General features: G+C 32.4%; 1 protein-coding gene across 4 annotated transcripts; it reads right to left on the reverse strand.

The window, feature by feature from the left end:
• Positions 1-3614: 3614 nt before the first annotated feature.
• Positions 3615-12120, reverse strand: LOC100799821 (protein phosphatase 2C and cyclic nucleotide-binding/kinase domain-containing protein). 4 transcript variants are annotated; one of them, XM_041015803.1, is made up of 17 exons: positions 11732-12110; positions 11193-11525; positions 10410-11077; positions 8798-8929; positions 8451-8681; positions 8149-8274; positions 7907-7969; positions 7386-7468; positions 6697-6928; positions 6311-6621; positions 6119-6194; positions 5977-6043; positions 5241-5518; positions 5078-5143; positions 4774-4895; positions 4288-4444; positions 3615-4179 (listed from the first exon to the last, which is right to left on the reverse strand). In XM_041015803.1, exons 1-17 carry the CDS (start codon positions 11826-11828, stop codon positions 3931-3933), a joined length of 3291 nt encoding a protein of 1096 aa, XP_040871737.1. In that variant the 5' UTR covers positions 11829-12110; the 3' UTR covers positions 3615-3930. The 4 variants fall into 4 exon arrangements, with proteins under 4 accessions (XP_040871737.1, XP_003516479.1, XP_040871740.1 ...); XM_003516431.5 differs by having other exon boundaries at positions 11193-11830; XM_041015806.1 differs by lacking the exons at positions 3615-4179; positions 4288-4444; positions 4774-4895; positions 5078-5143 and having other exon boundaries at positions 5358-5514; positions 11732-12115.
• Between the last annotated feature and the right edge of the window lie 1628 nt (positions 12121-13748).

The raw sequence follows: 13748 nt of genomic DNA on the forward strand, positions 1-13748 counted from the left end.
GAAACCCTTGTAGACTTAAAATTGTGTCTTCTTTTTCATTTCCTAATCAATTTTCTATTGATTTTCAACAAGAATAATAGAAGACAGCTTCATGCCTCTGTGCTCAATAATGTTGTGTATATGTGTGTGTCAGCCATTTAACTTAAATATGGTCATCTTGATCATATTTTATACATCTCTTTCATTCTTTTTTGCTCAACGCATAAGCATTGCACATTATTAACAACTGAACTTAGGGACAATTAGCTGAATACCTCCTTGGTTTCATAAATCAAACAAGTTCTTTTTCATTAACTCCTTTTTATTAAGCCAGAGGAAAAAGTTCAATAAACTAAAAGACTAAAATTTGATTAAGCAAGTTAAATTTTATATGCATAACCAATCCTCAAACTTCTAACCCCTCCAAAGTTTTTTGCTCCTCTTCTCTTCAATTTTTCCTCCAATGGATTAAATCTAATAACCAAAGGCAAATTATAAATTAACCAATTTGTATCAAGTCAACCAATAGAAAATTAAAACTAATTAAGTTTGTAATTTATGTCATTAGGTTGAATAATGGCTTATAATATGTATAACCTCAAGAAGTTTTTCAAAGTGAGTGGTAGTTTTTGTCAGTTTCTTCTGTCTGAAATGTGCATATTAATTCATGGCGCAAGAGATGCAATACAATACGCAAGAAACAAGTCTTATCCCATTGTCTTAATGGCAAAATAAAGGATGTCATTGTCAAATGTGACCTCAGCAATTACATCACCCAGTTTTTACACACTTTGTCTGCTCTTTCAATAGTTTTTGTGTTATGCAAAATGAGTCGGCTAGGTACTTACAAAGCAAGGTGCTTATATGGTGCAGAAATTTTTTATTTTAAGAGTATATTAGTCAAGACGAGAGGTCTGTTTTTGATCGCCAATTCGTCATGATATATTAATTGTTAACATTAGCTTATATAAATATTATTACATTTGTCAATGTAGTTTAATATTGGTTACATTTTTTCAAGGGGTAAGTCTCCTTATTGGCATTATCAGATTAAAATATTGAATATTTTAGTTGGGATTATGGGGAAAAGCGATTAAATAATAAACAAAGTAATGAATACATCTAGTTATTAGGCATGTGATGACGTTAGTAATCTCGATGTTATTATGTTCTTTTAAGTGACCTTAATTGGCTAAGCTATAGGGTATAATTTGTAAGTACAACGATTTGATTGTCAAAGTACATTTTATTTCTCTTTTCCATTTTTCTTTCCTTTTTCTATCTTAACAAGTTTATTGCGAATGCTCTTCTTTTTTCTTAAGATGCATCTTGGTATGAAAGATCACTCAATTTGGATGGCCATCATCACATATTATATATATATATATATATATATATATATATATTAAATTAAAAAAAAAGCAGAAAAGAAGCACTAAATTGAACATGTATTTGCTTGAAAGCAGGAAAGACAAACAGTTCAACATGTTACTGAAAATTGGAAGGACAACCTTATGTTTTTTTAATTCATGGGGAGAACTTTGAATTGAGCATAATTTATTAGTAATTTGAAAATTTCGCCAACACTTCGAAAAGGTTTCCTCATGTATATGGGTAGACGGTAACAGATGCAGTAAAGAGGAGAAAGACATGATAATAAAATTTATTTATAATATATAAATTCTGAGCTATAAAATTATGTCACCTCGTTAATATATACTTAAAAGATATATAAAATGTAATAAGTGAATAACTGGTTATTGTTAAAATAATAATGTATAATAAAAAGTATTATATTTTTTTGTTAAATTTATAATAAATTATTTTTATAAAATAAAGTATTTATTTTTACTCATGTATATTATAATAAATTTTTAAACATAATTAATAATTTTACTATCAAGCATGCATATCATATCATAATAATAATTTCAGTAAACTACATCTCATATTATAATCACTCTTAGTCGTGTACTAATTAATTGTTGGAAAAGAAATATTATTATGCTTATTTAATTTAATGGCTATTAGTTTTTTATGATATAAATATAAATTTTTATTATTATGCAAGACACATAATTATAATATATATATATATATATATATATATATATATATATATTATCCAATAATTATATATTAATACTTTTTTAAAAACCATCACACTTTTATACCAAAGATAATCTGAAATAAAAAATAATTACAGATTTTTTTTTGTGATAAGAAAATAAAAATGTAATTACAGATTAAAACCGTTAGTTTTTTATTTTGTTTTAAAATTTGATTTTTATTTTAAAAATTAAAATTTATAAATATAATAAATAAATGCATAATAACCCATTAGTAAATACACAAATTCAAACATTTATTAATGATACTATTAAAACTCATTATCCCCTCGATATCTAATAATAAATATGCTTTTAAACTTACTTTCTATTAAATTTTAACTAGTTAATATAGTTTATTAAAAAAAATAAAAAATCAAATAACTAAAAAGAAATTATCTAAAGTACTTTTTTTATTAAACGAAAAAATGCACCAAAAATTTCTTTAGTTTATAAAAGATAGAAGTTAAATGCATAATAACTGACTAATAAATGCATGAATTTAAATATTTATTAATGAGACCATTAAAAGCTATTATTTTTATGCCAATACCTAATAATATACAAACATTTAAGATTCACATTCTATTAAATGTCTTACTAATTAATACTTCATAATTTATTAAATAACTAAAAAGAAATTTTCTAAAGTAATCTTTTACTAGGTGAAAAAAAGTGTATCAAAACTTTCTTACTTTATATTATAAATAAAATATTTTAAAAATTAAAATTTATAAATACACTACATAAATACATTAATAAATGCATGAGTTCATATATTTACCATTTATAATGAGATTTTCTTTAAAAAAAATATTTTAACATGTCACATGTGATTTTGAGTTGGTTAAAATTATTTATATAAATAACTATTCTTCATGAGTTACTCAACATTTGTATTGAGAGAGAATGAGAGTGAAAATATTTATAAGTTAAACAACTTGTGAATAAAAGTTGTTACATTTGTTTCTGTTAAAAAATAACAAGAATCAAAATAATAATAAAAATTACAAGGATTACCTAAGAAAATAATTTTACAAGAACCAAAACAAGAAGGGTTATATTATAGAGACAAAAACATATCAAACCTAATTTTTTTTAAAATAAAAGAAATAAATGAATCATATATTTAATATCCAAATGTTTTGTTTACATTTATAATTTTTATATAGTTTTAATTTATAAATAAAATTGACTTCCTTTCCAACCCCTTCTAAAACTATACTCCAAACATACCCTGTATATTGCATTGTGTAAATATCCCGGGTATGCCAAAATTAACCCAGGTAGAAATACTGAAATACACCCAAAAGCTAATTAGACTTTATGGAGTATGAATATAAATGAACCCGGTAAACTCGAATTGGACACAACCACAAGTTCCGGAAGAACAAAAATAAGATTACATTTTGTGTGTTAATATGAATATTGTTAATGAACCCGGTAAACTCGAATTGGACACAACCACAAGTTCCGGAAGAACAAAAATAAGATTACATTTTGTGTGTTAATATGAATATTGTTCCATGACAAAACTAAATTGCTTGAATTGCAATTGAAAATGAAAACAAATTCAATCATTTACACATATATAATATTTACAGAGGAGAGGAATTACCCCCAAAAAAAATTAGAAAAGGGAGGAGATGAATAAGATAATAAACCTACCCTACCCATTTTGCAACTAAAAGATTCAAACTATAGGGAATATTCAGCATCTATTGCTCTCTTTGCATTTTCTGGTTAACTGCATTCTTGGATTGCAATTTGTCCGAATAAGCAAAGGTAAATACTGGTGCAAAGCCAAACTTCAAAAAGAAGACAAAATGTAAAGGTCATTCTTCTACCAGTCCTCAAGCCATTCAGGCACATTAAGTTCTTTTACCTCCTGCAATGGAGAACCCAGATAACCAGTACTACAATCCTCAGAATGAACTTCCAAGTACTGTGTTATACGAGAAATAATTTCCTGCGGAACGGGAAAGGTGTGGTGTCTAATCCCTTCCCATTCAATACAATTAAACCATGGGTGACTCTTGACAGAATCAGGACCTTGGCTACCAAGTCTAGTGCTTTCTTCCACTTCAAGTAGCTGAACCAATCAGTTAAATAAAACACAAATAGAATAAGTATGCATAGATGTCATTTTAAGCCATGCAAACTACACAGTATCTTGAGAGAGTCTTAGTTCTTGCAATACCTTGGAGATGAGATCAACAGCTTCAGGGCTAAAAGTCTCGGGAAGATGTAGCTTTCTTTTTGCAATTTTGGCAACTGTATCAAGTTCATTTTCTCTCCATGATCCAAATGGCATCTCACCACGTAACATATAATATATTAAAACTCCCAACGCCCACCTGCATAATCAACAATGATGACATCCACAAAATGCTATCAAGGAACGTAAGTCAACCATAAATGCTTTACATGCTAGAGATTCAGAGCTTGTCCATTGCCAATGTATGCTAATACTGTTCGATCCAATTTGATGTAATGCAAGTCAGGTGTAATTACAATCATATTGGTTACAATTCAAAGGAATTTTTAATTTTTCATTCAGCAAATATTATGTTATTTCACGTTATCTTTATATCTTAGGAAATATAGAAAGGAATTTGTTACTGACAAGAGGAATTGTGTGGTTTAAGGAGAGAATCAATGTGTTTGGACAAGGTTTTATTTATACCAGTCAGCAGGGAAACCATGGCCTTTTCCCAAAACAATCTCTGGAGCCAGTGAATCTGCCATCCCACAAATTGTGAATGTTCTCTCACCAGAAAGCTGTTTTCCAAATCTGAAGTCCACCAGCTGCAACCAGTACAAAAATAATTGATCACATATATTATGCATATTTTATAGTTTTTGGCATGGCTATCATGCATCCATCATTTGCCGCAATATCATCTGCCATAACTCCATGGCAGATTCACCAGTAATAGTGCTGATAAACATGGATACCATGAAAAGCAATAAAACAAAAGTTCCCAAACCTGTATATGTCCAGTTTGTTCCAACATCAAAACATCAGGTGACACACCTCTGTAGAGAACACCATTCTGAAATTCAAGTATGAAATGCATAAAGGAAAAGGGAACCTTAGCCACTAGCCAAAAAAGGCAAAAAAGAATACAAAAAGTTATTTAGATACAAGACCTTGTGCAAGTCTTCCAAGGCAATAACAACAGAAGCAGCACAAAACTGCGCTGCTGATTCACTAAAAGGACTTGAAAGTATGGAAGACAAAGGGCAAGCAAGGCGAGTGTTTAGCAGTATTCCAGCATACATGCGGTCAGCACAAGTGCATAAAACCTGTGGTATACAGGCTGACGAGCCCATACCCTTAATCAAAATTTTCTCTTTCAAGACTTGTGATTCCTTTCCTAGCCCTTTCACCTTTGGCTTAGAAAATCTCTTCAAAGTAAGCAAACTTTCTGCAGCAATGTTTCATTAGCAAAAACAAATTCCAACATACACTATTTCAGTATAGATTACAATTAAATGCTATTAATTGATGTAGGAAAAGACAAATAAGATACCAAAGAACAAAATGAAGTAATTTATTTTAAGAAAATGTTGATATTTTTGGCCACTAAAAGATTAGATTTACATCCATTTAGTCCTTTCAAATATTTTTCACATCCACTTTCTTCAAATTTGATTAATTAAGAAGGGAAACTAATCCTACAATGATCAGGTAGGTTTATATTAATTTACTCTATAAAAGGACTTGATTGAGTCAGATTTGGGAATTGAATTGATGGAATCATTGATTCATTCCAAGTAAAAAGTAAAAAATTGAAGGATTGAATTAATTTAAATCAATTATTTCCTGGATTAAAGCATTCATTAGTTATATTTTAAGTGAGAAATTGGAGAAATATTTATCTACCTGAATCTCTTAAATTTGCAAGCCCTATTTCAGAGCAGTCAGTGGAATATAGCGTCTTTCTCCACTCCTACAATAAAAAGGTCCATGAGCTAATTTGAGGATCTCATGCCCAATGAATTGGAAAGCAACAGAAAGCTCTTACCAAATCTGAGAGCTGGACTTTATCAAGGGATGAAAAATCATAATTTGTAGTCAACTCCTTGGAATAATCCCTTGACCTATGATTATATTAATGGTGCCAATGATATGAAACTTTGTTTTAAAGTGCAGTATATAAGCAAATAAGCAGAAACCACAAAGCTGTTGCCTAACATAAGCACATATTAAAACGTACTTGTGATCTTCCTGAGAAATCTTTTGTAAGGAGCCAATAACAGATTCAAATTTGTCCTTTGTTAGTAAAGCACATACAACATCACCCACAGCAACAGCACTCAAGGAACCAATATTTTCACCAAGAAGGGCCCATTCACCAAAATAGCTTCCCTCGGGCTTCTCTATTGACAGTTCTTTTCCGCTCTGTGCATCATCCTCATTTTGGATTTCAGGCTTGAGGCTGTAGGCATTTGGACCAGTCAATAAATCAGAATCAAAAGTGATTTTCACTCGTCCCTTCTGGATAATGTACAATGCAAGGACTTCATTCTGCAAAGACATACTGAATATCATTAGGAAAGGAACAGAAAATAAATGGACAAAAGCAACCAAGCAAAAGCTTACTTTGTCTATTATTGTCTGCCCATTTGAGAAGGAAACTTCAGAAAGGGAGTCAGAAATCTGACTGAGTTGTAAAATTGACAACCTTGAAAGGAGATCTACAGACCGAAGCAACTTCAATGATGACAAGTTAGAGAATTCTGACATTAAAATCCCTCGAAAATCTTCTCGTTTTAAAGCCCAAAGAGTTCCTTTTGTTACAGCACGTACAGAAGCCTGGAGGGGTTTATTATACCTGTAATGCCATTTTGGGAAAAACAATATGTTAAAAATCTGCAAGGCAAAAAAACTAGTATTGTCATGGCAGCTACATCTGAAAAAATATAAGACATAAACATGACTTTAAATTAAAAAAACAACCTCACTAAACCTTTACTATTGTGTCAAGACTCACCCTCATAAAAATGGCTTCACATAATGCCAACAAAAAAGAAAAATAAAATTGCAAAAGCATCATATTAAGTGCTTAAAATTGGGTTGGGAAATTTATATAATATTTCCCATATTCTGGAATATTGCAATTATAGTTAAACTTTATATGCCTGTCCAGATAACAGTCCTCAACAAAATCAATTCCTAATCTAGAGGAAACTTGAATTGCCTCACAGCAAGATGTTTCTCATGCCAAAAAGAACTACTTCAATTTAGCAGAAGAACCACAAGAAGGTAAAAAGTATGATTGAGTGACTAACATTAGAGCAAGTTCTCCAAAGCATGAAAGTTTTTCAGCTGTGTAGCGCTGCAAAACCCTAGGTACCTCCCCATCTTTTTCTTCCTGCCATTGTAATAAAAGTTGAACAAGAAATGTAACACCCTCATTGACAATACAGAAACAAACCAAAATATCAGAAAAGAGTCAAAAGACCAGGTACAAGCAGCATTCATTATATGACCCTAGATCTTGAACCGAGATTTCATCTTGACTATACCAAGGGCAAAGCCAATTATAAGAGCTGAAGTGGTGGAGAGGGGTTTAAAAATAACAAAAAGCTGGTTTTCAAAGAGGTTAAATCTTGGGGACCAACTTTATCATGAATGAAAAATTAGTGGCTTGGAAAGCTGAGAAGAAATATTTATAGAAGTTTTCGAAGCCTGCAGGTGCCACGACCCTTGCCTTTGCCTCTGGCTAGGATGATTTTCAATATTTTCCTAAATGAATATCTGTGGACCCATCACAAATCAATACTGCAATCAAATGACACAGTTTATAAACCTGAGTCGCCAAGACCTCAAATTCTCCACTACCAACAACATAAAAACAGTCACCTTCACCACCCTGCAAAGTATAACTATTGTCACAATTCTGCAATAACAAATATAAACAAAGCCAAAATAAAGAGAATTTCTTAACAAGATCCAAAGGCAAGTTCCAACTTCTTTTTCTGCCCCAGAAATCTACAAAGGTTGAAGAGTAATAGCAATCAAGAATTTTCAAGTTTCAATTAGAAAACTGACCTGTTTGACTATAATATCCCCAGGTTGGACCTCCACTCTTTGCATGCAATCCAATAAAACATGGCACTGAGAATCAGTAAGTTTTCGGAAGAGAAAATGATCATGCAACGCCTGCTCTATGTGTGCCTGGGGCATATGTAGATGAAGCGCCATCAAAGGTTCACAATTATTGAACTTTCCAATGGGAGAAACTAAATTTAATACTTTATACTAGCATACCAATGTTGTTAATGTTAATTAAAAAAATTAAAACCAGAGGAGTTAAATAAATTGTAATAGCAAAAGATGAATAGGGGGTTTACTTCTTCTTCCCATGTCTTCCTATGGGCTGAAGATGGAGGAACCCAGGATTGACCATTTTCTAGGGAATTTTCAAGTGCTCGAAGGCGTGCCCTTGACAAGTCATGCCTTACACGATGGTTTCTAGCGCTCCAACCAAAGGTGGAAGGGGATTCTGAACCTGTCACCTCTACAACTTGAGGCACAGGGTTTCGCAAAACATCACCATAACTTGCTGACTGACCAACAGCAGACTAAATTGAAAGACTAGATTAGTTACTAAAAATGAACAAGGGAAAATGAATATGTGACGGTTTCTTGGAAAAAATATAAATGAATAGAAGCAGGAAAAAAAGGAAAAGTACCATACTTCAGTTAGTCCATTTACATGCACAATGATGACTGTAATGTCATCTGTACGAGTTTCATACTGCAGCCAGAGCCGATAAGATTCTGCCACAATTGCAGCACAAGCATCACGAGGATCTTTAAATTTCACAACCTAGAAACATAACGGCAATTAAGAGACAAAATATGACTTAAATTGGATGATAAACCAAATCTAGGTTTAAAGTTGCTTTAAATTAAATTTACAAAACCTAGTTTTAAGACCAAATACACATGTCACTTGGCCATCATTTACACGTATCATTGTCAGAAATCTATAAGGGTTTGCTTCATGATTCAATTTAGACTTTGGAAAGATAGGTTGCAAGGTCATTGATGTGTCAAACTAGTCTGTACATAAGAAATTTCTGACCAAGCTTCTATGAATGAAGGCATGCCCGGTACATTCCACATTAACAGGACAGCTTGACAATAATAAAGCACCTCGACGGAAAAAGAAAATATCATTCCCCCAAAAAACTGATTTTTTAATACCCTTATTTACCCTACATGAGGGAGAAAGATTTACTAGATAAACACATGCTTATGGCACTGAAATGGATTACCAAAAGCATCATGCAATTAAATAATTTGTGTCTCAAAATTAAGTTTCAATTCATTCTTACACATTTCAATTATTAGACTTAATTATAGACAAGAATTAAGCCACAAAATATTAACCAATTTGAGCATAACCCATGACTAGTTGATTATTGCACTAATAACAGAAGATTAAATTCAACAATTTTAAAAGTGAAACTAATAAAATTTTAATACTTGTCGGGACTATTGCAGTAGCATTGCACCCTCCTAAAAATCATTTCTCTCCTTGGAATCAACTTCAGTCACAAAATGGTGTGCTTGGTTTCAATTGGATAGTGTGCTTGCAATTCTACAAATGCCAATCTTGCTTGAAACATACAAACAGCTTCATAATGAAAAGACTAATTTCTCCCTCTTACTTTGTAAATTATATAAAAAAAAATAAAAAAGCCACAATATGTTTTGGTGAATTATCACTAAAAGTGATTATTCCTAACAATACTCACTCAAAGGTTCCCATTATTAAATAAAGGTTTTGAGAGTATAAGGAATAATAAAGAGCTTTGGAACTGTGGCTTCTGATGCTGAAGTGTGGGGTATTTGGATGGAGTATAATTTCAATTTCCAGAATTATCAGCTGTAGATTTCTTTCTCCACGCCTTTATATGGAAAATTGTGTTTCCCATAACTGCCTTGTGGCTTTATTTATGCCCAGGAGTGAATATTCAAAAAGTCCCGAGTTGCAAAAGTTGATTCTCCTAATTTTAAGAAAGATTCCTAATCCCTAATTCCTAATTCTAATTCCAGAACCGAGAGAGACACAGTAACTAACATTAATTGTGCCAGATCGTGATTGCAACTGAAACGAAATAATAACCTAGCCACCAAACTTCTTTAGTAGACCAAAAAAGCAATTTTCAACAACAGAAACCCCAAAGAAAAGAAAAATAAAAAGAAAGAGAAAGGAATATTATTTGCCTTTGCACAAGAATAAAGCTGCCTTAAAAGAAAAGCAAGAGACATAACAATAAGGGAGATCTAGTCTTCCATACCATTTCAACCACAGTCTGGCTAGACAAAAACTCAAACACCCCATCACTGGCCAGCACAAAGAAAGGGTGATCCTGTGTGAGCTCAAACACAACAATCTCAGGATTTGCCACAACCCCAATAGTCTCAGCAATGGAATCACCAATACTCCGCGTAAACGCCGTCCCCGGATACATCCCATTCGGCACCCACAACCTCGGAGGGTCACCATCATCACCTTCCTCAGTGCCCCAACACTGCACATCAGGGTTCTTCAACCCCTCAATCTGATCCATAGTAAGAACCCTCGCCCCACACATCTTCACCCTCTCCAGCTCATCACTCCTAAAAGGCGTCTGATCAATCGACAAATCAACGGCCACAACTTCCTTCCCTCTCCTCTCCGCGATCACCGCCCTCGAATCGCCGGAATTCGCCACGTATATCGTCCTCCCTCTCACCAGCACCGTAATCGCCGTCGTCCCGCTCATGCTGTCGTCCAAAACATCGTTGTGCAGCTGCGAATTCGTCGCTAAAAACGCCGCGTGACAAGCCTCAACAGGATCAGCACGGAATTTGGAGTTCCTGAGCAAATTCTCGCACAGTTTCCGCTTCACGAACTGAGAACACTGAGCTCCGAACTCGCCATGGCCGTCGAAGACGCCGAAGAAGTGGTCGTTAGGGCTCGTACCTGTACAGGTAAAAAGAACCTCACTCTCACTCACAATGAGAAAGAATCGAAGCATAGAACACACAGAAATAGAAACAGCGATAGAAAGACACAAAAATTTAACGAGAAACGATACCAAAAGGTGTGTGGATGCAGAAACTGTCTTGGTTAGCTTTATCGAGTGCATCGGGGTAGTAACCTCGTTGCGACAAGAACGAGTACCGCAATTCGAAGTTTCCGGAAGGAACATTCACGATTCGGGAACCGTCCGGTGGAAGAAACTGCGCGGAAACCCTAGCGAGTCTTCGGATTCCAGCTTCAGAGTCTCTGGTGATGCTCAATTGGTTCAATTGGTCTCTGATTTCGCCTTCTTCAACATCCGAAGAGGAAGGGGAGAAATTCACGACTTCGGCGACGTCGTTTCGCGCGATGGGGTCTCCGTTGATGCTGGAGCCTCTGCAATTGTCGCCTATGCAGACTCGCGAGTAAATGCAACCCATTGAGAGGAGAAGAAGAAAAAAAATGGAGGAAACAACACTGGTGCTAAAATTGGCATCAAGGAGTTGGAGTAGAGAGAGACTAGTGTGGTGAACTAAAAGTTGCGTCCTAATTTTTTTTATCCATGCAAATTAAAAATATTATCAAAAAAATTTATAATAAATCACCTATTATTACCTATTATTATGTGATTTAGGAGGAAGGAATTTTGAGAGGAGGGGGAGCCACAAATTCTTTGCAATAAATGAGCATGATGATGATGATGATGATGCATTTGGGAGATGAAATTAATGATGAGTAATTAAAAGAAATTATATTGTCAATGTTGCAGTGTGGAGAAATTTGTGAAAATTGATAGGTTTTGTGTTTTTGGTTGGTTTTTCTTAAAAATGGTTGTTACTAATTGGAGTTTAGTTAGTTGATGGGGCGTGGTATTTGATGTAGTCGTGGATTGGATTGGATTTGGATGTGGCAAAAATGGTGTGGTTGGGTTAAAGAGAGAGAGTCAAAAGAAGAGGAAAAGGGGAATTGATGAGAGAAGCAATTTTGGAAAGGGGCCAAGAGATGGCATTACCAGAATAGTGGCACTGTATGTAAGCCTACGGTTTATGATGAGAAACTTTACATGTTTGATTAAGTTTAGATACATGATTAGTTCTTTAGTTAATTCAAAAAAATCAAATTTTGTGAGACATACTTTGACTTCTAACATAAACTTAAAGATTCCAGTTCCCCTTATCATTAAGAATTATATGAGTAGGATGTAAATAAGTATGCATGATATGATCTGTTATTTAATTATAAATTATAAATTATCGTTTGAATTATTTTAAAAATTAATAAATTTATTATACATAAAAAAATTATGATGAAATAATTTTATGAAAAATTTTACACTATAAATGTATAACTTTTTTTCTCAAATTATATTTATTATATATTTTTCTTAAGAGTTAGGTTTAGAAAAAAAAAAGACGGGTATTTTGTTATATGAACTTCAAGTATGTAATAAAAAAAAATTAAAAAATATTTAACCCACAGTTATTATATACTTAAAATTATCAATTATATGTGTGTTTAGTTGTGTGTTTGGTTCTACTTCTCGGACTCGCATATTTCCAAATTAAGTATAGCTTTCTTCGATCATATCCCTGTCTACCAGTAGTATAAGTTAAAATAATTCTGTATCAATTATTATTTTACGTAAAAAAAATTAATCACTAAAATGACAAAAATTTGAATTCCTATTATTAAAAAGAAGAAAAGTGCGCACTGCGCATAGGATGGTGGGGAGAGTGAGTGAACAGAAGAGTGAGGGTGTTGTGTGGAGACGTATCAGTGCATGTGTAAGGTCAGAGTCAGAGCTTTTGTTAACGTTTTCACGCGCCAAACCTGTTCCTTCATGATCACTACCTTTCATTATGCCCACCATATGTCCTCGTGTTTAACATTATATACTAGTATTTTTCTTTATAATTTAATTTCATTTAAATGATAATTTTGTTTTAAAATTAAAGTGAAAATTATTATTATTATTATTATTAGTTTTTAGTCATAAGAGTCAAATTTGTGTTCCACTAATATTTTTATATGTTAACTTATCTTTTTGTCATTTATGAACCATAAATTCCGGGTTTATTTAATGAAAATTTTAACTGCTTGTCACTGTTGTTACTAACAATGTATGTTTGATTTAGTTTATTTTTTAAAGAATAATTACTTGTTTTTATTAATTTCTTAAAATAATTTTGAAAATAAAAAAAAATTATAAAAAAATGATCATTTTAAAGCATACACTCATTTTTTAAAAAGGCATAATTTAATTTCAGTGAAAGTTTTTTCATTAGTTCATATTAATTTGTTTGAGTTTATACATCTTTTTTTATTGAGTTGAATTCATAAAATTTGATTTACGTAATATTGATACTGCGTAATTCAAATAATTAGTTAGAATTTAAATTTTAAAAAATTGGTAAGCATTAAATAAAAAATGATTATATCAACAATGCTTATAATAAAATAGAGTATCCTTTTCAAAAAAAATAGAGTATCAAAACTGGACCCGCTAAAAATTAGTTATCATGAAGTTCTATCATTCAGCAACCTTCGTAGGGTCATTAATTGATGGTTTCAGTGACAGAGTTGTTATTTTTTCATCATTTTCTGCATCATAATCCCTTCTTACAAGCTCTGC

This window comes from Glycine max, chromosome 1 (genome assembly GCF_000004515.6).
Source record: "Glycine max cultivar Williams 82 chromosome 1, Glycine_max_v4.0, whole genome shotgun sequence".
Taxonomy (NCBI): domain Eukaryota; kingdom Viridiplantae; phylum Streptophyta; class Magnoliopsida; order Fabales; family Fabaceae; genus Glycine; species Glycine max.

What these genes read in the sequence shown, in the direction of transcription:
- LOC100799821 (XM_041015803.1), bottom strand. Translation starts at nt 11,828, where the DNA reads ATGCATCATCATCATCATCATCATGCTCATTTATTGCAAAGAATTTGT. An exon ending in CCTAAATCACATAATAATAG is followed by an intron (nt 11,526 to 11,731) that starts GTAATAATAGGT and finishes GAGTCTGCATAG; the next exon opens with GCGACAATTGCAGAGGCTCC. An exon ending in CTGCATCCACACACCTTTTG is followed by an intron (nt 11,078 to 11,192) that starts GTATCGTTTCTC and finishes TTACCTGTACAG; the next exon opens with GTACGAGCCCTAACGACCAC.